Below are 24,256 nucleotides of genomic sequence, written 5' to 3' on the forward strand. Positions count from 1 at the left end.
CTTGGAATCTATTTCAAAGATATACTGAGAAAATACAAAATCCTGTATGCAGAAGGCTGTTTGTCAGGGCATTATTCACAATAGCAGAAAAGACTGGAAACAACACCAAGGTGCATCAGTAAGGGAGTAGTTGAATAAACTATTGTACATCCACACAATGAAGTACTATGCAGCTATAAGAAGGAAAGGGAAGAGCTCTATACATTAATATGGAATTATCACCAGGATGTATTGCTAAGTGCAAAAAAGTAAGTTGTAGAACAGTGAAGTAAGTTACCTTTTACGTAGGAGAGGGAGTGTAATGAATTATATATATATATCACATATATGTGATATATATATATATATAATACACATACACACAGACATATATATGTGTGGTGTGTTTGTGCCTATTTGCTTATATTTCACAAAACAAAAAATGGAACCATAAAGCCAAAACCTAATAAAATTATTATTTATGGAGAAGGAAAGGAGTGGGATGAAGGGGACAGAGGTGGAAGTGAGACTTCTGTGAAGGTACTGTATAACACAGTTTTCACTTTAGACCCATGTAAATGTTTTGCATAATTTAAAAATTTAATCAAAAGGGAAAAAATCAATCCTTAAAATTTATAAACAGCCTGAAGCAAATGAGCCTAACTATGAATAAAGTTGGTAGCATAACTATATAAAGAAAATAATTATTTAAAATGACTTCAAAACAGTATTTATATATTCCTAATGGGATATATTTTAAAGTCAAAAGTAACTGCAAAGAATTATAAAACTGTATTAAGTAGTTTTGTTGTTGATAGTCATATTAGTATTGTTGATAACCATATTAGTATTGTTACAGACATTTAAAAATTCTATAGTAGGAAAAAGCTAATAAATAATTTTGTTAATATCATTAGGAGCCAATATCTTAAGCACATGTGAAAAGAGATACAAGTCAAAAATCAAGGAGTTTAAGTTAAAACCTTGTAATCTTAAATTTGAAGTGGAAATACCAGTATGAATTTATGATTTATTTTTCATAAAAATTTTCCTATCTTTGTTCACTGAAAAGGCCTAGAAGCAACAACAGCTCAACATTTATGAACAGAAGTAGCAACATATTGTGGTTTCTAAACACTATTTCCCACTAACAGGAGCCAGCGGTCCTTAGAGAAATATTCCAGCGTTAAGTCAGGAAATATACAAGATGAGCTTAAGACATCTTGCTGTGCCAGAAAACTGGAAAGCAATACAGGAGCCAATTTTAAGGGACTTTCACTAGTCCTGAGTGGGATAATTTGACCACTAAAAAGAATGACTACATTTAATTGAAATACATCAAATATATGAAAATACAGGTCTCACAATTACTAAAAATAATCATTTTTAACACTTTTAAAGTACCAACTCATTACTTTTATAGTTGGTAAATAATGGGAAGCAAATCAAGCATTTATCCTGCTTTTGCTGTATGAACTGTATGTAGGGAAACCACATAGTTGATGACGGTAAGTCTATTATAGAATTCCAGATAATAAATACAGAAGAAATAATGTACAAAATAAATAATAGAATTAGGGGAGCCCCATTTTACAACTCTTAATAAATTAATGGATTTAGGCAATGGTCATCAATAGATGCAAAACCCCTTACGTGAAATGTGAATGGGAAAACTTCATAATGGAACGATCAGACTAATACCACCTGAATCCACTGATTAATTTTAGCATCACTAAAAAGGGGACCACTAAACATTATGTGCCTTATGACATGATGTAATAGGAAATACACATCTATATAATATATGGAGGATTCTTGCCTAAAAATATTGAACCCAAATCTAAATCAGCACTATCCAATGCAACTTTCTACAATGATGTAAATGGTCTTTATTCTGCCCAGTATGGTATCCACTAGCCACATGTGCTTGTTGAGCATTTGATATTCCTAATTTAACAGAGGAACTGACATTAAAAAAATTAATTTAAATAGACTTATGTGGCTAGTGGCCACATTGAAAGCATAGCTCTAGATTTAACTGCCAGTTTGTAAGAAATAGAGGAGATTGAGGAACAAGTCAAATAATATCATGAGGAACAGCCAGTCAAATTCATTTGTTCTATGAACAAATGATGTGGTTTCTCTAATAAATCAATGGGATGGGGGAAAAAACAGGTTGGAGGGGCGGGAAAGAAGGGGCAATGTTTTTTTTTTTTTAATGAGGCTTAAAAGTTATAACAGCCAATGGCTGGTTTAGATCCTGAACCAAGTGTAAAAAGATATCTTTGAGAAAATCAGGGCCATTTGAATATGAACTCAGTAGTAGATAATGCTAAGGAATTATTATTAATTTTGTGAAGTGTGATAATGCCATACTAGTTACATTTTTTTCAAATGTCTTTATCAGTTAGATGCATGTACTTGCATGACCCTGAGAGTGAGCACCTCAGATTTTGTACCCCAGGTGCCTCACTTGCCTTACCATAAGCCCGGCCTTGCCCAAGATGCACTGTAATAACATAGCTATATATTATTGTCATTTTTCACAGGTTGTAAACACCTACCCCAGCAGAGTTTCATTATCTGAGATTCAAATTTTAATTTTTATTGATTTGTCAAAGGTTGTATTGGTAGGCTTTGTAGAACTTCCCTATCTCTTTGTCTTGATCCAGATGAACCCCAAAAGAAGAACAAAGGTGATCCCATGAACAACCTGGAAAATTTTTACCAAGAGATGATAATGAAAAAACGTCTTGAAGAGTTCCAACTAATGAGAGGTGAACCCTTTGCTTCCCACTCACTGGTCTCAGCTACATCAGTGGGAGATAGTGGCACAGCTGAGAACCCGTCATTACTCCAGGACAAGGGAAAACAGGCAGCACAGGGTAAAGGTCCCAGTCTCCATGTGGCAAAAGTTATTGATAATTCACCTGAGCAGTGTTGGACGGGGCCTAAGAAGCTGACGCAGCCAATAGAATTTGTCCCAGAAGATGAGATCCAGAGAAATCGTTTGTCAGAGGAAGAGATCCGAAAAATTCCTATGTTTTCTTCATATAATCCAGGGGAGCCAAACAAGGTATAGGCCAAACCAAGAAAAAAAAATGGGTTGTTTTCATTTTTATTTACTTCTACCTAAAGTAATACTTTTATATTAGCTTTGATTATACCAAAGAATCATGACATAGGTACAGTGATTGTGTTTTTCCTTGACCCTGACTATTCATTCTCTGCTATATAAGTAGCTCTGACTATATAAGTAACATATTTCCTATGATGTTCTTTGTGGTTTTCTAAGGTCTTAAGCTACCCTTAGAATTTTAAAGAAATCTTGATCAGACTCTAGTCCATATCCACTAGAAACCCTCAACTGAAAAAAGTAACCTCTAATTTCCTAGGCTAGTAATAAATCAAGTAGTATTCATAGTACCACCATATCTGGTAGCCATGGTGCCTGGTTGTGAGTAGGGTTTACTATTCCACGTGAGTTTTCTCTTCAGAATGCTCCACCTGGCTTTTATATGACATATGACTTAAGTTGCTGATAGCTAAGCAACAAAGTGAAAGCACAGGGCCTCTAAGCCTTGAGGAATTGGCAAATATCTAAGAAAAGTTGTAAATAATCCTTGTTTTGTTGATCAGATCATTTTTTCACATTCATGGTATATGTTACATACAGAATTGAAAATTTCATTATCATGTCACTCAAAGAAGCAACACAAGCCCCTGGAGTATATACTTGATTGCGTCTAATTTAAAAAGCAAAACCCCAAAAATAATGTTAGCTCCTGGCTGTCCCTGAATTTTTAAAAAGGCATTGTAGGTAAGGAATATTAAAGCAGTTTCCTTTGAATGATTGCATTTCTAATATATTCTTGATGTTCAAGGGTAGCTTGATTTTTATTTATTTTTTATTATGAAATATTACTCATTATAAAAAGTTACAGAGAATAATATATCAAAAACCTTTGTACCCAGCCAGCCATCTTTATTAATTCTTGCCTTTTTTTTTTTTCTTGGCCATGCCACGCAGCTTGTGGGATTTTAGTTCCCTGACCAGGGATTGAACCCAGGTCCTTGGCAGTGAGAGTGCAGAGTCCTAACCACTGGATCGCCAGGGAATTCTCTATCAGTTCTTAACAGCTTCCATATTTGCCTAATTTTTTAAAAATAAGGCCTTATAGAGATGCCTGAAGACTTTCATGTATCCCTCACCAATCCCATTCCTCTTTCTCCTTTCCAGTGGTAACCACGATCCTGTATTTGCTATTTATCGTTCCCATCCGTGTTTTTATATTTTTACTATATATCTATGTATTCATAAACAACATATAGTTTTACATATTTTTAAAATATATAGATGATATCATACTCTACATACCCTTCTACAACTTGCTTTTTTGACTCAATATACATGTTTTTGAAATTTATTTCTAAAGATATAAGGAACTATGTAGTATTCTGTTGTAGAAAGATACTATATTTCATTTATCCATTCTCCTGAAGATTTTTTTCTTTTCATTTTTTTCTGTTATAGACAGTTCTGCAGCAAACATTATTGTACATATCTCCTGTTGCATATGTACAGGAGTTTCTCTAGGACAGGTTTTCAAATTTTAAATTACTATTAGTAGGTCACAGCAACTTTTTAAAGAAATGAAATAGAATAGAAAATATCAAAGTGCATTCCATAGAGTAGTAAGGATAATTATTGTTTCTTGAAGCTTTTGTTTAACATGTGTGTGTGTGGTATGTGTGTGGGCCAGAATATAAAATGCATTTCTTCCTACAGATCTCAGTCAAAAAGGCCAGAAAAATATTGCTCTATTGCAGTGATTCTCAAATGTTAGTGTGCAGCAGAATCACCTGGAAGGCTTGTTAAAACACAGATTGCTGGGTCCCGCCCCCAGAATTTTTTGTTCTATACATCTGGAGTAGGGCCTGAGAATTTGCATTTCTAATTTCCCAGGAGATACTGATGATGATGCTGGTCTGAGAGTGACATTTTAAGAATCACTGTTCTATATTACATATCTAGGAGTGGAATTACTGTGATATAGGGTATATGTATCTTCACTTCCATGAGCAGGGTTTACGAAATCTCTTTCACATCTTTGCTAAGACTTTAGTTTTTGACCTTTTATTTTTGCCAGTCTAATGTGTTTGAAAGGTATCTCATGGTTTTAATTTGCATGTTCCTGATTTCCAATGAAGTTATGCATGTATTCATACATTCATTAGTCTTTCAGGAACCTTCTATGAATTGCCTGTTTGGTTCTTTGCCCATTATTTGATTATTTAGTTTTTAATATTATTTATAGATTTTGATTATTTAGTTTTCAATATTATTTATAGATTTTATTTTAAAATTCTGGATACAAACTCTTGCTGCACCTGGTGAGTAGCTTATACTTTTAACATTGTTTCTGATGTCCTTTGTTAAGCAGAAGTCTTTCATTGTAACGTAATTAAATCATCAGTATTTTATTTGATGGTTTGTGCTTTTTGAGACATTTTAAGGAAATCTTTCCCTACAAATCAATAAGAAAAAGAGAAACAACCCAATAAAAATGACCAGAAGATATGAACAGGCAATTCACAGGGGAGAAAACATGAATGGACAATTACTTATAAAGTATCATTAGTAATCAAAGAAATGCAAAATAAACTACAATGAGATACCATTTAACACCCAGGATGTTGGCATACATTTAAAGTCCTGACAGTGCCAAGTATTGGCGAACGTATGGAACAGTAAGAACTCTTAATATACCACTGGGTGAATATAAATGAGTACAACCACTTTCAAGAACATTGTGGCAATATCTAGTAAAATGAAAGATGCTCATACACTATAAGTCAGTAATCCCACTTCTTGGTATCTATCCTAGGGGAACTCTTACACATGCACATTAGATGTTATAAGGATGCTCATAGTAGCATTGTTTATGAACAACATACATGTTCATAAGCAGGAGAATGGATAAAGCATGGTATATTCATAAAATAGAATACTATACAGAAGAAAAAATGAATGAAGTACAACTACAGGTATCAACGTGGATGAAACTCAGAAACAATATTGAATGAAAGAAGTTTGTTGCAGGCTTTGGGTTTCAGTGCCAACATGTAAAGTGCTTAGAAGTCATCACTGCTCTCTTAAAACAGAAAGAACAGCTGAACAAACTAAAAATCAATAACTTTTCTTGGACCCATCAGGGATTTGACATCAGAGAGCAAACTGCAACCCTGAAATCTGGAGAGACAGGCAATTACAAAGAATGACAGCCCAGATTTGCTTATCAGGAGCAGAAAGCACTAGAGCCATAAACTGGTAGGAACACTTAAGGGGTAACTTCGACAAATTGCAGGAAGCACAGTGTAGATTAGTGTTTGAGTAACAAACTCCTGGGGGCCACAGTCTATGGAGGCCCCCACATTTTCATGACTTTTACCTCCAGGAACTCCACTGGGAGTTTTCAGTGTGAAGAGCCAAGAAAAAGTCTCCTGCTCCTGGCATGGTGACAGGAAAAGTAATCAATTTGAAATACATCCAGAGCTTTTACTTAACAAAGAGCTATCCAGCAAGTAAAACAACTTTACCTAAGCCTTCTCTAGTGTGGGAGAAGGGAAATTATCCAACTCCAGGCCCCTCTAGCCTTACTGTCTCATCTGAGAGAAAGAGAATAAAAGCTGTGAAATACTTGTGAAGGTTACAGGCTGGGTACATGGGCACAATAAAAGACTGAAACTTAATTATAGGATTGCAGAATGTTTTCCCATACCCCACACCTTACTACTGCGTCAGCAGGGCTTCAGTATGTTAACTGTGGATTACAGTCAAAAGACCTGCAAAGCTCAGACTCTAAGACGGTTTTAGGGAAACTCAAAGAAAAGGGAGACAAAAACAAGGACGTTAGAGGAAATTGAAAAACCTCTGACACCTACAGCTAGAGTAAACATTAAACACAGCCCAGCTTCTAGCCAGATTAACATAAAACCTCACATTAATGACTTGTTTATCTCAGTTTCTATTGTGTTATGCATCGTGTCTGGTTTTCAACAAAAAAGAAATGATAAGGCATGCTAAAAGAAAAACCACAGTCTCAAGAGACAAAACAAGCATCAGAACCAAACTGAGATACGACATAGGTTTTTGAATGATAATATATATGGAATTTAAAATAACTATAATTAATATGATAAAGAGTGTTAGAAATAGTATACAACATGCAAGAAAAAAATGGATAATGTAAGCAGCGAGAAACTCTAGAAAGATGCAAGAAATCAAAAACACTATAACAGAAATGATGCCTTTGGGAATTCCCTGGTGGCCTAGTGGTTGGGATTCTGGGCTTTCATTGCCATGGCCCAGGTTCAATCCCTGGTCAGTGAACTGAGATTCCTGCAAGCCATGTGGTATGGCCAAAAGAAAAAAAAAAAAGAAAGAAAGAAAGAAAAAGAAATAATGCCTTTGATAGGCTCATGAGCAGACTGCATACAGCCAAGGAAAGAATTAGTAAGCTTGAAGACACGCCAATAGAATTCTCCCAAACTGAAATGAAGAGATTTAAAAAATACTTTAAAAATGTAAGAGAATATGGGCTTCCCTGGTGGCGCAGTAGTTGAGAGTCTGCCTGCCGATGCAGGGGACACGGGTTCGTGCCCCAGTCTGGGAAGAATCCCACATGCCGTGGAGTGGCTGGGCCCGTGAGCCATGGCCGCTGAGCTTGCACGTCCGGATCCTGTGCTCTGCAACAGGAGAGGCCACAACAGTGAGAGGCCCGCGTACCCCCCCCCAAAAAAAAAAAAAAGTAACAATATCCAAGGAAAATTTCAAAAGGTGTAACATACACATTATTGGAATAGCAGAAGAAGAAAGGAGCAGAAGCAAAAGAATAAAAGAAAGGAGCAGAAGAAATATTTGAAGTAAGAATGGCTGAGAATTTCCCAAAATTAATGACAGACACCAGACTACAGATTCAAAATCCAAGCAAAGAACACAAAGTAGGATAAATACCAAAAAAATACACCTAAGCATATCATGTTCAAACACAGAAAACTGAAGACCAAGAGAAAATCTTGAAAATGGCCAGAGAAAAACTCTTTACCTATAGAGGAACAAAGATAATAATTATACTGGATTTCTCATCAGAAACCATGCAAGCAAGGAGAGTGGAGTAAAATATTTAAAGTGATGAAAGGAAAAACACCCACCTAGAATTCTGTATCCAGGAAGAACAGTCATTCAAAATTGGAGGAGAAATACTTTATCAAACAAACAAAAACAGGGAATGTACAATAAACTATGTAAATTAATATTGGATTTTAACCCAAAGTATAGAATATCTGTGAGTCAATACTGATAATAAAATGACTGAATGGGGCTTCCCTGGTGGCGCAGTGGTTGAGAATCCGCCTGCCGATGCAGGGGATACGGGTTCGTGCCCCGGTACGGGAAGATCCCACATGCCGCGGAGCGGCTGGGCCCGTGAGCCATGGCCGCTGAGCCTGCGCGTCCGGAGCCTGTGCCCCGCAACGGGAGAGGCCACAACAGTGAGAGGCCCGCGTACCACAAAAAAAAAAAAAAAAAAGACTGAATGAATCAATAAATGGGGGAGAGGAGACAAATATCCCCTGAAGAAGAATTCTAAATAGTTTATGTAGATGCTCCACCTCAAGGAAGGGAAGTGTAACTCCTGACTTCTTAGTTTTGAGCTACTCTTAGTGACTTCTTTTCAAAGAGTACAGTATGGAAATACAGAAGAAAAAAAAGAGTAACGTTACAGTGTAGAAACCCAACAAACACTACCTCAGGTGATTGAAGCAAAGATCAATCATAAATCATGTTGATAGTATGTGTGCTTGATATGATGTGGTCAAAATTGTACTTTTTCTCTGTAGTCTTCCTCCTAGTAATCCATAACCACAATATAACCATAGGAAAATATCAGAAAAATTCTAGTAGTGGGGACTTCCTGGTGGTCCAGCAGTTAAGAATCCACCTGCCAGTACAGGGGACACTGGTTTGATCCCTGGTCCAGGAAGATCCCACGTGCTGTGGAGCAACTAAGCCCGTGCGCCACAACTACTGAGCCCGCGCTCTAGAGCCCGCAAGCTGCAACTACTGAGCCCACATGCCACAACTACTGAAGCCCGCACTCTGTAGAGCTTGTGCACAACTACTGAGCCCATGTGCTGCAACTACTGAAGCCTGCACACCTAGAGCCCATGCTTTGCAACAAGAGAAGCCACCACAATGAGAAGCCCACACACCACAACGAAGAATAGCCCCCCCTCACCAAAACTAGAGAAAACCCATGTGCAGCAATGAAGACCCAGCGCAGCCAAAAATTAAATTTAAAAAAAAATTCTGATAGTGGAACATCCTACAAAATACCCAACCAGTACTCCTCAAAAATGTCAAGATCATTAAAAACAAGAAAAGTCTGAGAAACTGCCACAGCCAAGAGGAGACTAAAGACATATGAAAACTAAATGTACTGTGATATCCTGAATGGGATCCTGGAACAGAAAAAGGACATTAGGGAAAAGTAAGGAAATCTAAATAAACTATGGACTTTAGTTAATAATAATGTATCAATATTAATTAATTTATTTAAAGAAATGTACCATAGTAATGTAAGATGTTAATTATAGGAGATATTGGGTGTGGGATATATGGGAACTCTTTGTACTAACTTCTCAGTTTTTCTATAATTCTAAAACTTTTCTAAAAATGAAGTATTTTTTAAAAATTTAAACAGGTAGCTGCAGAAAATGCATACAGTATAATACCATATATATAAAGTTCAAAAAATACAAAACAATACTGTTTATTGCAGAGGGATACCAGGAAGAGCTTCATCTTCTGTTATCACTTGGAGTTTCTGTTTTTCTCTTTCACAGAAATATTTATCTTGTTTTTGAGCCTAGCTGTATCTTTGTGTGTATCTTTGTATATATGAATATATGTATGTGTATGTGTATATGTATATATATATATATGTTGTGGACATATACATACATACATACCCATGTGTATGTATGCATGTATGTATGTATATTTTTGGAACAGAGAAGATGCATCCAAGCAAGAAGTGACCGAGCCACCTTGACCAGAAGTCCTCTTGATTTTTTAAAAAATGTTCATATCAAAGGGAATAATCTTAATATGGATCTTTCCTACTTGGTGAGAAACTTGCAGTATGTTTCACATACCTCTCCCTTTCTCTGGTTATTTAATTTGATGATGCTTTCATAATGAGTATTTCAGAGCCAAAACTCTGGATCACCTGAAATTAAGTGAGTCACAAGTCAGTTATTCTATGCCCTTGCCTTTAAGATATGAGTGTGGTTAAATGCTAAATATGTGAACATCCAGCTTCAAAGGCTTTGAGACAAAGAGCCTACTGCTTATTGCAATGTTTAATATATTTACTCATATGTTTCAATGGTAAGTCATTTAAGCAGGCCCTGTTTTCTAGCTCTTTGCTTTTGCTGCTCCTGTCTGAATTGTTCTCAAGTTTTTTAAAGCTATAAAGCATATAACTTATGCTAGCCAATGTATCTCTTTTTTCTCCTCCAGTGCAATAAAATACACATAACCTGAGATCTACCTTTAACAAAATTTCAAGTGTACATTACAGTATTGTAAACTGTAGGCACAGTGTTGTACAGCAGATCTCTAGAACTTTTCATCTTGCATGACTGAACTTTATACCCACTGAACAGCAACTCCCTATTTCCTCGTCCTCCCAGGCCCTGGAAACTACCATTCTACTTTCTGCTTCAATGACTTTGACTACTGTAGATACCATATATAAGTGGAATTTTGCAGTATTTGTTCTTCTGTGACTGGCTGATTTCACTTAGCGTAGTGCCCTCGAAGTTCATCCATGTTGTAGCATATGACAAGATTTCCTTCCTTTTTTCTAGCTAAATCATATTCTACTGTATGTATATACCACACTTTTTTATTCATTCATCTGTGGTGGACATTTAGGTTGCTTCCACCTGTTGGCTGTTGTGAATAGTGCTGCAGTAAACATGTGAGTTCTGATATCTCTTCAAGATTCTGATTTTAATTATTTGGATAAGTAACCAGAACTGGGATTCTTGGATCATATGGTAGTTCTATTTTTAATTTTTTGAGGAACCTCCATACCATTCTCTGTAGGAGCTGCACCATTTTCCATTCATACCAAAAGTGCACAAGGGTTCCAATTTATCCACATTCTCATCAACACTTATTTTCTGTATGTGTTCTTTGAAGAAATGCTTATTTAGGTCTTTTGCCCATTTTTTTCAAGTTGTCTTTTGCTATGGAGTTGTGGTAGTTCCTTATATATTTTAGATATTAACCTCTAATCAGATATATGGTTTCCAAATATTTCTCCCATTCCATAGGTTGCCTTTTCACTTTACTGATTGTTTCCTTTGCTGTGCAGAAGTGTCTTAGTGATGTAGTCCCACTTTATTTTTGCTTTTGTTGCCTGTGTTTCTGCTGTAATATCTAAGAAATCATTGCCAAGGCCAGTGTCATCAGGTTTTTCCCCTATATTGTCTTCTAGAAGTTTTAGAGTTTCAGGTCTTATGTTTAAATCTTTAATCCACTTTGAGTTGATTTTCGTGTATGATATAAATAAGAGGCCAATTTTATACTTTTGCATGTGGATATCAGCTTTTCCAAACGCCATTGGTTGAAGGGACTATCCTTTCCCCATTGGGTATTCTTGCCCCCCTTATTAATCAGTTGACTGTATATGTGTGGGTTTATTTCTGGGCTCTCTATTCTGTTCCATTAGTCTACATGTCAGTCTTTATGCCAGTATCATACTGTTTTGATTATTGTAGATTTGTAATATATTTTGAAATTAAGTGTGAGGCCTCCCCAGTTTTGTTCTTACTTCTCAAGATTATTCTGGCTATTTGGGGGTCTCTTCTGGTTCCTTATGAATTTTAGGATTGTTTTTCTATTCCTACAAAAAATAACATTGGGATTTTGATACGAATTGCATTAAATCTGTAGACCACTTTGTATAGTGTGGACATTTTAATAATATTGTCTTCTAGTCCATGAATATGGGACATCTTTGAGTTTATTTGTGTTGTCTTTAATTTCTTTGAGCAGTGTTTTGTGGTTTTCAATATACAAGTCCTTCACTTCCTTGGTTAAGTTTTTCTTCAACTGAAGTATGTTAGACATACAAAAAAAGCTGTACATATTTAATGTATGCATCTTGGTGGGTTTAAAGATAAATATGCACCATGAAACAGTCACCAAAACAATGCCCTAAACTTGACCATCACCTCCAGGGATTTCCTCCCTCCATTTTTTCTTTTGATAAGAATATTTAACGTAAGATCTATCCTTTTAACAAATTTTTGAGTATCCAATACAGTATTGTTAACTATATATACTCTGCTGTACAATAGATCTATAGGACTTACTCATCTTGCATAAGTGAAACTATATACCCTTTGATGAACGCCTCCTCAATTACCCCTCCTCCTAGCCCCTGGTAAGCACAGTTCTATTCTCTGCTTCTATGAGTTTGACTATTTTAGATTCCTGATATATGTGGGATCATGTAGTATTTGTTCTTCTGTTTCTGGTTTATTTCATTTAGCATGTCTTCCAAGTTCACCTACATTGTAGCAAATGACAAGATTTTATTCGTTTTTAAGGATGGATAATACCTTGTTGTATTTGTACACCACATTTTTTTAATCCATTCATCTGTCAGTAGACATTTAGGTTGTTTCCATGCCTTTGCTATTGTGAACAATGGTGCAGTGAACATGGGAATGCAGATATTTCTTCCAGATTCTGTTTCCAGTTCTTTTAGATATATAGCCAGAAGAGGGTTTGCTGGATTATATGGGTTCTATTTTTAATTTTTTAATGATCTTCCAACTGTTTTCCACTGTGGTGGTACAAATTTACATTTCCATCAACAGTGTACAAGGGTTAAAATTTTTCCACATCCTTACCAACACATCTTTTTTTTTTTTTTTTGCTTTTGAGTTTCAGGAATCCCTTATATATTTTAGATATTAACCCTTTATTAGATATATGATTTGAAAATACTTTCTCCCATTCTGTAGGTTGCTTTTTAACTTTGCTGATTGTTTCCTTTGCTGTGCATATTGGTTTGAATTTATGTAGTGACATTTGTTTGTTTTTGCTTTTGTTGCTTGTGCTTTTCACATCATATCTAAGAAATTATTGCCAAGGCCAGGGTCAAGATTTTTCTGTTTTCTTCTAGGAGTTTTAGAGTTTCATGCCTTATTTTTAAGTCTTTACTTCCTTTTGAGTTGGGTTTTGTAGTGTAAGAGAAGCATCTAATTTCATTCTTTTGTACTGGATATCCAGTTTTCTAAACAACATTTATTAAAAAGACTGTCTTTTCCCCATTGTGTATTCTTGCCCTCCTTCTCTAAGATCAGTTTACGATAAATGTGTGGTTTATTTCTAGGCCCTCTATTCTATTCCATTTGTCAATATGTCTGTTTATTTTTATGCTAGTACCTTACTGTTTTGATTACTGTATTTGAAATCAGGATATGTGACACATCCTACTTTGTTCTTCTTCCTCAAGATGGCTTTGTTGATTTGGGGTCTCTTGTGGTTCCATATGAATTTTAGGACTTTTTTTATTTCCATAAAATTTGTAATTGGGTTTTTTTTTTTGTGTGTGTGGCTGTGTTGGGTCTTCTTTGCTGTGCATGGGCTTTCTCTAGTCGTGGCGAGCAGGAGCTACTCTTTGTTGTGGTGTGCAGGCTTCTCATTGCGGTGGCTTCTCTTGTTGCAGAGCATGGGCTCTAGGTGCTCGGGCTTTAGTAGTTGTGGTGCAAGGGCTCTAGAGTGCAGGCTCAGTAGTTGTGGCGCACAGGCTTGTCGCTCCGCAACATGTGGGATCTTCCCAGACTAGTGATCGAACCTGTGTCCCTTGCATTGGCAGGTGGATTCTTAGCCACTGCGCCACCAGAGAAGTCCCTGTCACTGGGATTTTGATAACAATTGCATTGAATCTGTAGATCACTATGAGTAGTATGTACATTTTGACAATATTAATATTTCTAATCCATGATTATGGGATGTCTTTCCATTTGTGTCTTTTTCAATTTCTTTTTTTAATGTTTCTGGTTTTTTTTTACTGAAGTATAATTTACAATGTTTTGTTAGTTTCTGGTGTACAGCAAAGTGATTCAGTTTTTTATACACACACACACACACACACACACACACACACACACACACACACACACGTATACAGTTAGTCCCCTACATACAAACCTTCAAGTTGTGAACTTTCAGAGATGCGAACGTGCATTCACATGTCCAATCACGTAAGTTAGTTCACATGTCTGGCGTACATTGTCACATGCATGCATCCTCTACAAGTGCTTGTGCTTTTGTGTACTTTACAGTAGTGTATAGAGTACAGTAGTACAGTATCTTTATTTTAAGCCCAGGATGTCCGGAAGCAAGCATAAAAGCAGTGGTGATGTAGCTGGTACTGCTAAGAAGTGCCAAGTGATAACGATGGAAACAAAAGTGAAAATAACAGAGAGTGGAGCGAGGCAAAACAATGTTATATGTCACTCGTTCTTATAACATGAATCTTTCAACCATCAGCATGATTTTGGAGAACAAGGACAAGATCTTGTAACATGTGAAGTGTGCTGTGCCAATGATGTCAACAATAATATCAAAGAAGTGTAGAAAAGTGATGGAGGAGATGGAGAAACTTCTCAGTGTGTGGATGCAGGATCAGCATCTGCGTCGAGTACCACTCAGCTTAATGCTGATTTAAGAGAAAGCTAAAAGCCTTTATGAAGACTTGAAGAAGAAACACAGTGAAGAATCTGAGGGCGCATCTTTTAATGCCAGCCATGGCTGGTTTCATCCGTTCAAGGCTAGAGCCAACCTTCACAATGTAAAAGTAAGTGGCGAGGCAGTGAGTGCAGATAACAGTAGCTGCCCGGCAATTTCCTGAAATGTTTTGAGAAATTATCGATGAAGTTATGTATTTACCCGAGCAGGTTTTTAATGTGGATGAGACAGGACTGTACTGGAAGAGGAAGCCAGACCGAAGTTACATCAGTAAGGAGGAAAAGTTGATGCCAGGCTATAAAGCAGCAAAGGATAGGCTATCTCTCTTGTTTGGTGGCAGTGCTTTCAGCGATATGAAGCTGAAGCCTCGCTTAGTTTATCATTCAGAGAACCCAAGAGCCCTTAAAACATAGCCAAGGGCTCTCCCTCTTGTGTGGAAGAGTAACCCCAAAGCCTGGGTTACACAGGCCATTTTCCAGGACTGGTTTTTCCACCAATTTATCCCAGAGGTAGAGAAATATTGCTTGGAGGAGGATGTCCCATTCAACATTCTTTTGCTGCTCAACAGTGCTCCAAGCCAACCCCCATTCATGGACGACTTTCATCCCAACATCAAAGTACAGTAGTGCATATGCCTGAATACTACATCGCTCATCCAACCTATGAACCAGGGAGTTATAGCAACCTACAAGAAATATTATTTACATCACACTTTTCATCAGGCAGTAAAGGTGAGTGACGAATCAGGAACAACTTGGCGACAATTTTGGAAGGAGTATGACATCTACAAGTCCATAAAAAACTTTGACTTTGCTTGGCGTGAGGCTATGGCCATCACCATGAATGGGGTTTGGAAGAACCTTGGCCCACAGTTTGTTCGTGATTTTCGTGGATTTGAGAAGGTGGATGAGGAGTCTGAAGAGGTCTTCAGCAATGTGTAGTGACCCTCAATGAGCAGCTGGAACTAGATCTGCAAGAGGATGACTTCATTGAACTCCTTGCTTACTAATGAAGACCTGATGGAATTGGAGGCCCAAGAGAAAGGACGAAGAGAGACAAGAGGAAGAAGTAACTGAAGAACTGAAGAGATTCACGATGCAGGAAATGGCAAGGGGATTTTCTTTATTTAAGGAGGCACTGTTAGTTTTTGAGGCACAGGACCTGAACGTAGAAAGGTACATAAAGGTTGCAGCAGCTGTTCAGAATGCAATCCAGTACTACCATGTCATCTATGATGAGAAAAAAAGAGCCACTACCCAGACATCACTAGATCATTTTTTAAGAGGGTAGATAGAATTGAATCCAGTAAGGAACCAGAACCTGTGTCATCAACGTCAGGCGTGAGTGAAATTGCAGCTTGCCCTCCATCTCCTATTGCTGATGATCCTTTAGCTCTACCATCTTCAACTTCCTCTCCTTCCTCCAGTCAGTAACTCTTCTTGCCTGTTCACTTGATGCCAGCCCCTGTATGCCAGCTGTTGTACTGTACTACTGTACTTTTCAAGGTAATATACTGTAAGGTATAATATGTTTTCTTTATTTTTGTGTGTTTGTTTTTTATGTATTATTTGTGTGAAAAGTATTATAAACCTATTAAAGTACAGTACTAAATAGCCAATTGTGTTAGTTGAGTACCTAGGCTAACTTTGTTGGACTTATGAACAAATTGGACTTAGAGCACACTCTTGAAACAGAACTCGTTCATATGTAGGTGACTTACTGTATATAATTTTTCAGATTATTTTCCATTATAGTTTATTACAAGATATTGTTCCCTGTGCTATACAGTAGGATCTTGTTGTTTATCTATTTTATATATAGTAGTTTCTATCTGCTAATCCCAAACTCCTAGTTTTTCCCTCCCTCCTCCCTGCTTTTCCTCTTTGGTAACCATAAGTTTGTTTTCTATGTCTGTGAGTCTATTTCTGTTCTGTAAATAAGTTCATTTTTATCATATTTCAGATTCCACATATAAGTGATATTATATGATATTTGTCTTTATCTGACTTTCTTCACTTAGTATGACAATCTCTAGGTCCATCCGTGTTGCAGCAAATGGCATTATTTCATTCTATTTTGTGGCTAGGTGGTATTCCATTGTATATATATACCATATCTTTTTCCATTAATCTGTTAATATATAGGTTGCTTCCATTTCTTGGCTATTGTAAATAGTGCTGCTATGAACACTGAGGTGCATGTATCTTTTTGAATTAGAGTTTTCTCCAGATATATGCCCTGGAATGGGATTGCTGGATCATATGGCAACTCTAATTTTAGTTTTTTAAGGAACTTCCATACTCTTCTCCATAATGGTTACACCAATTTACATTCCCACCAACAGAGTAAGAGGGTTTCCTTTTCTCCACACCCTCTCCAGCATTTATTATTTGTAGACTTTTTGATGATGGCCATCCCGACTGGTGTGAAGTGATAACATCATTTTAGTTTTGATTTGCATCTCCAATAATTAGCGATGTTGAGCATCTTTTCATGTGCTTATTGGCCATCTGTATGTCTTCTTTGGTGAAATGTCTATTTAGGTCTTCTGCCGAGTTTTGATTAGGTTTTTTTGTTTTTTTGTTATTAAGTTTTATGAGCTGTGTGTATATTTTGAAAAATAAGCCCTTGTCAGTGGCATCATTTGCAAATATTTTCTCCCAGTATGTAGGTTGTCTTTTAGTTTTGTTCATGGTTTCCTTTGCTGTGTGAAAGCTGATAAGTTTGATTAGGTCCCATTTGTTTATTTTTGCTTTTATTTCCGTTGCCTTGGGAGACTGACCTAAGAAAACATTGGTACGATTTATGTCAGAGAATGTTTTGCCTGTGTTCTCTTTTACGTGTTTTATGGTATCCTGTCTTATATGTAAGTCTTTAAGCCATTTTGAGTTTATTTTTGTGTATGGCATTAGTCAGTGTTCTAACTTTATTGATTTACATGCAGCTGTCCAGCTTTCCCAACACCACTTGCTGAAGAGAGTGTCTTTTCTCCATGGTATATTCTTGCCTCCTTTGTCGAAGATTAATTGACTGTAGATGTGTGGGTTTATTTCTGGTCTCTCGGTTCTGTTACATTGATCTATATGTCTGTTTTTGTGCCAGTACCACACAGTTTTGATTATAGTAGCTTTGTAATTGTCTGAAGTCTGGGAGGGTTATGCCTCGTGCTTTGTTCTTTTTCCTCAGGATTGCTTTGTCAATTCTGGGTCTTTTATAGTTTCTTATAAATTTTAGAATTATTTGTTCTAGTCTGTGGAAAATGGCATGGGTAATTTGATAGGGATCACATTAAATCTGTAGATTGCTTGGGGTAGTATGGCCATTTTAACAATATTAATTCTTCCAATCCAAGAGCATGGTATATCTTTCCATTTCTTGAAATCATCTGTTTCCTTTATCAGTGTTTTATAGTTCTCAGCATATAAGTCTTTCACCTCCTTGGTCAGGTTTGTTCCTAAGTATTTGATTTTTTGGATGCAATTTTAATTTATTTTTTATTTATTTTTTATTGAAGTAAGGTTGAGTTACAATGTTATGTTAAATACTGCTGTACAGCAAAGTGACTCATATATATATTTACATATATATATACACACATCCTTTTTCATACTCTTTTCCATTATGGTTTATCACAGGATATCAAATATGTGGGATAGGATATTTGCTATACAGTAGGACCTTGTTGTTTATCCATAGCTTTATTCTTTTTTTTTTTTAGAAAGGAACCATTTATTAACTAACATGTAATTCTACTAACTTTCTGTGTCTCATGGTCATAACCACTGTCAGGATGTCGTTAAGACCACTGTGTCCCCTTTATGAGAGCCATCAGAAGAAACTGCTGATTCGTCTTTTTTTTTCTTTAAAACATCTTTATTGGAGTATAATTGCTTTACAATGTTGTGTTAGTTTCTTCTGTATAACAAAGTGAATCAGCTATATGTATACATATATCCCCATACCCCCTCCCTCTTGCATCTCCCTCCCACCCTCCCTATCCCACCCCTCTAGGTGGTCACAAAGCACCGAGCTGATCTCCCTGTGCTACGCAGCTGCTTCCGACTAGCTATCTATTTTAAATTTGGTAATGTATATATGTCAATACCACTCTCTAACTTCATCCCAGCTTACCCTTCCCCCTCCCCGTGTCCTCAAGTCCATTCTCTGCATCTGCATCTTTATTCCTGTCCTGTCCCTAGATTAATCAGAACCTTTTTTTTAAGATTCTATATATATGTGTTAGCATACGGTATTTGTTTTTCTCTTTCTGACTTACTTCACTCTGTATGACAGACTCTAGGTCCATCCACCTCACTACAAATAGCTCAATTTCGTTTCTTTTTATGGCTAATATTCCATTGTATATATGGGCCACATCTTCTTTATCCATTCATCTGTTGATGTACACTTAGGTTGCTTCCATGCCCTGACTATTGTAAATAGTGCTGCAGTGAACATTGTGGTACATGTCTCTTTTTGAATTATGGTTTTCTCAGGGTATGTGCTCAGTAGTGGGATTGCTGGGTCATACAGCAGTTCTGATTTTAGTTTTTTAAGGAACATCCATACTGTTCTCCCTAGTTGGTCTATCAATTTACATTCCCACCAGCAGTGCAAGAGGGTTCCCTTTTCTCCACACCCTCTCCAGCATTTATTGTTTGTAGATTTTTTGATGATGGCCATTCTGACTGGTGTGAAGTGATATGTCATTGTAGTTTTGATTTGCATTTCTCTAATGATTAGTGATGTTGATGATGTAATTTTTAAAGGGATTTTTTTTAACTTTCCCTTTCTCATATTTCATTGTTCGTGTAAAGAAATTCAACAGATTTCTATGTGTTAAACTTGTATCCTGCTACCTTGCTGAATCTGCTGGTCAGTTCTAGTAGTTTTTGTATGGAGTCTTTAGGGTTTTCTATATATAGTATAATGCCATCTGCATATAATGACAATTTTACCTCTTCCCTTCCAATTTGGATACCTTTTATTTCTTTTTACTATCTGATTTCTGTGGCTAGGACTTCCACTCCTATATTGAATAGAAGTGGTGAAAGTGGGCATCATTGTCTTGTTCCAGATTTTAGTAGGAAGGCTTTTCCCTCTTCACTGTTAAGTATTATGTTGACTGTGGGTTTGTCATAAATAGCTTTTCTTACGTTGAGATATGTTTGCTCTATACCCACTTTGATAAGAGTTTTTATCATGAATGGATGTTGAATTTTATCAAATGCTTTTTCTGCATTTGTTGAGATGATCGTGTGTTTTTTGTCTTTTCTTTTGTTGATGTGCTGTATCACATTGATTTGCATATGTTGAACCATCCTTGTGACCCTGAGATGAATGCAACTTGATCATGGTGTATGATCCTTTTTATGTGTTGTTGGATTTGGTTTGCTAATATTTTGTTGAGAATTTTTTGCATCTATGTTCATCAAAGATATTGGCCTGTAATTTTCTTTTATGGCAGTGTCTTTGTCTGGATTTGGTATCAGGATGATGGTAGCTTCATAGAATGACTTTGGTAGTGTTCCCTACTCTTCAGTCTTTTGGAAGAGTTTGAGAAGGATTGATATAAGTTCTTATTTGTATGTTTGGTAGAATTCCCCAGTGAAGACATCCAGTCCTGGACTTTTGTTTGCAGGGATTTTTTTTAAAATTATAGATTCTATTTCACTTCTAGTGATTGGTCTGTTCAAACGATTTATTTTTGATTCAGTTTTGGTGGACTGTATGTTTCTAGAAACTTGTCCATTTCTTCTAGGTTGTCCAATCTGTTGCCATATAATTGTTTATAGTATTCTCTTATGTTTTTTTTTATTTCTGCAGTATCAGTTGTGGTTTCTCCTCATTTATTTGGGTTCTCTTTTCTTGTTGAGCCTGACCAGAGGTTTGTCAGTTTTATTTACATTTTCAAAAAGACAGCTCTTGGCTTATCGATATTTTCTATTTTTTTATTTTTGTTTGTTTGTTTGTTTTGTGGTACACGGGCCTCTCACCGTTGTGGCCTCTCCCATTGCAGAGCACAGGCTCTGGACGCGCAGGCTCAGCAGCCATGGCTCTTGGGCCCAGCTGTTCCGCAGCATGTGGGATCTTCCTGGGCCGGGGCATGAACCCATGTCCCCTGCATCGGCAGGTGGACTCTCAACCACTGCGCCACCAGGGAAGCCCTCTATTGTTTTTTGATATCTATTTTATTTATTTTCTCCCTGATCTTTATTATTTCCTTCCTTCTGCTGACTTTAGGTTTTGTTTGTTCCTCTTTTTCTAATTCTTTTAGGTGGTAGGTTAGGTTGTTTATCTGAGATTTTTCTTGTTTTTGAAGAAGGCCTTTATCACTATGAAGTTCCCTCTTTGGACTGCTTTTGCTGCATTCCATATATTTTGTATGGTTGTGTTTTCATTGTCATTTGTCTCAAGGTATTTTTAAATTTCCTCTTCGATTTCATTGTTTTTGACCTGTTGCTTTTTTAGTAGCATGTTGTTTCATCTCCATGTAATCATTTTTTTTTTCTCATTTCTCTTTCTGTGGTTGATTTCTAGTTTCGTGCTGTTGTGGTCAGAAAAGATGCTTGAAATAATCCCTGGCCTCTTAAATTTGTTGAGGCTTGTTTTGTGTCCTAGTATGTGGTCTGTCCTAGAGAATGTTCCAGTGTGCACTTGAAAAGAATGTGTATTCTGTTTGTTGTTGTTGTTTTGTTTGATTTGGTGGTTTTTGTTATTTTTTGGATGCAATGTCCTGAAAATATCAATTAAGTCTGTCTGTTCTATTGTGTCATTTTGTTGCCTTATTGATCTTCTGTCTGGAATATCTGTCCATTGATGTCTTTTGAGATGATTTGTGATTTTTATCCTTCATTGTGTTAATGTGTTATATCTTATTGACTGATTTTCATATGTTGAACCATCCTTGCATCACAGGGATAAATCCCATTTGGTCATGATGTATGATCCTTTAAACGTGCTTTTTAATTCAGTTTACTAGTTTTCTGTTAAGGATTTTTGCATCTGTATTCATCAGGGATATTGGCCTGTAGTTTTCTTTTCTTGTAATGTCTTTTTCTGCTTTTGGTCAGGGTAATGCTGGCCTCATAAAATTAGTTTGGGAGTGTTCCCTCCTCTTCAGTTTTTTGGAAGTGTTTGAGGAGGATTAGTATTAATTCTTCTTTAAATGTTAGGTAGAATTCACCTGTGAAGCCATCTGGTCCTGGGCTTTTCTTTGTTGATTACTGATTCAATTTTATTGTTAGTTATAGTTATATATCTATTCAGATTTTCTATTTCTTCATGATTTTGTCTTGGTAGGTTTTATGTTTCCAGGAATTTATCCTTTTTTCTAGGTTATCCAATTTTTTGGCATATAATTATCAGAGTAGTCTCTCGTAATCCTTTGTTATTTCTGTGGCATCCATTGTAATGACTCCTCTTTCACAGCTAATTTTATTTGAGTCTTTTTTTTTTCTTAGCCTAACTAAAGGTAGTCGATTTTGTTGATCTTTTTAAAAAATAGCTCTTAGTTTGGTTGATTTTTTTCTATGATTTTTCTAATCTCTGTTTCATTTATTTCTGTTCTAGTCTTTATTATTTTCCTCTGATAACTTTGAGCTTATTAGTTTGTTCTTTTTTCTAGTTCCTTGAAGTATAGAGTTAAGTTGTTTGAGAGCTTTCTCCTCTTTTAATTTAGGCACTTAATGCTATAAAATTCCCTCTTAGTATTGATCTTGCTTCATCCAATAAATTTTGGTATATTGTGGTTTCATATTCATTTGTCTCAAAGTATTTTCTAACTTCCCTTTTGATTTCTTCTTTGACCCATTAGTTGTTCTAGAGTATGTTGTTTAGTTTCCACAAATTTGTGAATTTTCTAGTTTTTCTTCTATTGAAAGTGAGGTATTGAAATCTCCTAGTAATATTGTGTTGCTTTCTGTTTCTTCCTTCAGTTTTCTCAATGTTTGCTTCATATATTTAGGTGCTCTGATGTTGGGTGTATATATATTTATAGTAGTTATATCTTCCTGGTGAAATTGACCTTTTTATCATTGTATAATATCCTTTTTTGTTTCCTTTGAAAGTTTTTGATTTAAAGTCTATTTTATCTTATATAAGCATGGCCAACCCTGCTCTTTTTTGGTTACAATTTGCATGGAATTTATTTTTTTTATCCTTTCATTTTCAGCCTATGTGTGGCCTTAAATCTAAAGTGAGTTTCTTGCAGACAGCACATAGTCAGATCTTGGTTTTTATTTGTTCAGCCACTCTATGTCTTTGATTAGGGAGTTTAATCCATTTATAGGTAAAGTAATTATTGATAGGGAGGACTTACTATTGCCATTTATTAGTTGTTTACTGTATTGTAGCTCCTTTGTTGTTCTTTTTCTTTCTTGAGGTCCTCCTTTGTATTTCAGTGAATTTTTGGTAGTGAAGTGCTTTTTTCCTTTCTCATTTTTTTGTGTATCCTCTATAGGTATTTTCTTTATAATTACAATGGAACTTACTCAAAACATCTTATAACAATCTATTTTAAGCCGATAAGAACTAAGTTCAATCACACTTAAGAGTTCTTTTTTGTTTTCTTGAATATTTCTTTCTTTTATAGCATCCCATTCATAATAGATGGAATATTTTCTCTTATTTCTCTGAGGGTATTAGTGATGGCTTTTTAAAGTTTTTTTTGTCCTTGCATGGTTTCTGTTTTCTCCCATTTGCTTTCATTTCTTTGTTCTGTTCTCTTGCACATTAGAGGCTTTTCTCAGATGCCTGATAATCTGTGCTCATATTTATGAGTAGGGGCCAAAAACAGGTTGGAAGCTCTGAGCAAATGAGTGATCCATATTGACTTTGAGCTTCACTTAAAATCATCTGGCTCATCCATTTCTTGGAGAAATTTCCCATCCCAAATCAGCATTTTTAGATCTTTCCTCTTGGGGTAATCAGATTCCCCAGAGAAGACTTCAAAACTCTTGTGTGGGAGGGTACCACCATCATTGTGGGAGCCAAATGGGAGGAAGTGTTCGGGGTATCCTCATCATTCAGAATGCATTATTTCTCTTAATCTCCTAGTTTTTAGGAACAGTATTCACATCCTCAACTGTATGTAGCTCTCCCTGTGTTCAAAGAATGAACCTCCAGTATTCACCAAGATTGGGAGTGGTCTTTACCCAGTAGCATATTATAGGGGAGGTGTTTAAAGATTTAACCTATTTTTAAAGAGTTTTCAACTTACCCACCTTATCTTAACCCCAGCTCTTTACATCCATTTCCAGAGACACCTGAATATATCAGTTCCTAAACTGTTTGAGGATTCTTAGGTGTAGATTGTGTTAGTTCCTGGCTTTCCCCATTTCTGGTTTAAGATTCAGCTTTCTTGAGTACACTCGTTCAGTTATTTTCCAGCTTCCAGAATATTGTTGCTGTTGCCTCCTTTCCTTGTTCTTCCTTACC

General features: G+C 36.2%; 1 protein-coding gene across 4 annotated transcripts in view; it reads left to right on the forward strand.

Annotated features, from left to right (window-relative positions):
- Nucleotides 1-24,256, forward strand: part of RBM41 (RNA binding motif protein 41) — a 59,922-nt gene that overhangs the window by 31,254 nt on the left and 4,412 nt on the right. For 3 of the 4 annotated variants that reach the window (XM_059051363.2, XM_059051364.2, XM_067023222.1), the window contains one exon: nt 2,652-3,055. In XM_059051363.2, coding sequence (XP_058907346.1) covers nt 2,652-3,055 — 404 coding nt within the window. Of the gene's footprint in view, nt 1-2,651; nt 3,056-10,054; nt 10,169-24,256 lie in introns of all 4 variants that reach the window. The other variant, XM_067023223.1, reaches the window with a different exon arrangement.

Source organism: Kogia breviceps, chromosome X (genome assembly GCF_026419965.1).
Source record: "Kogia breviceps isolate mKogBre1 chromosome X, mKogBre1 haplotype 1, whole genome shotgun sequence".
NCBI lineage: Eukaryota > Metazoa > Chordata > Mammalia > Artiodactyla > Physeteridae > Kogia > Kogia breviceps.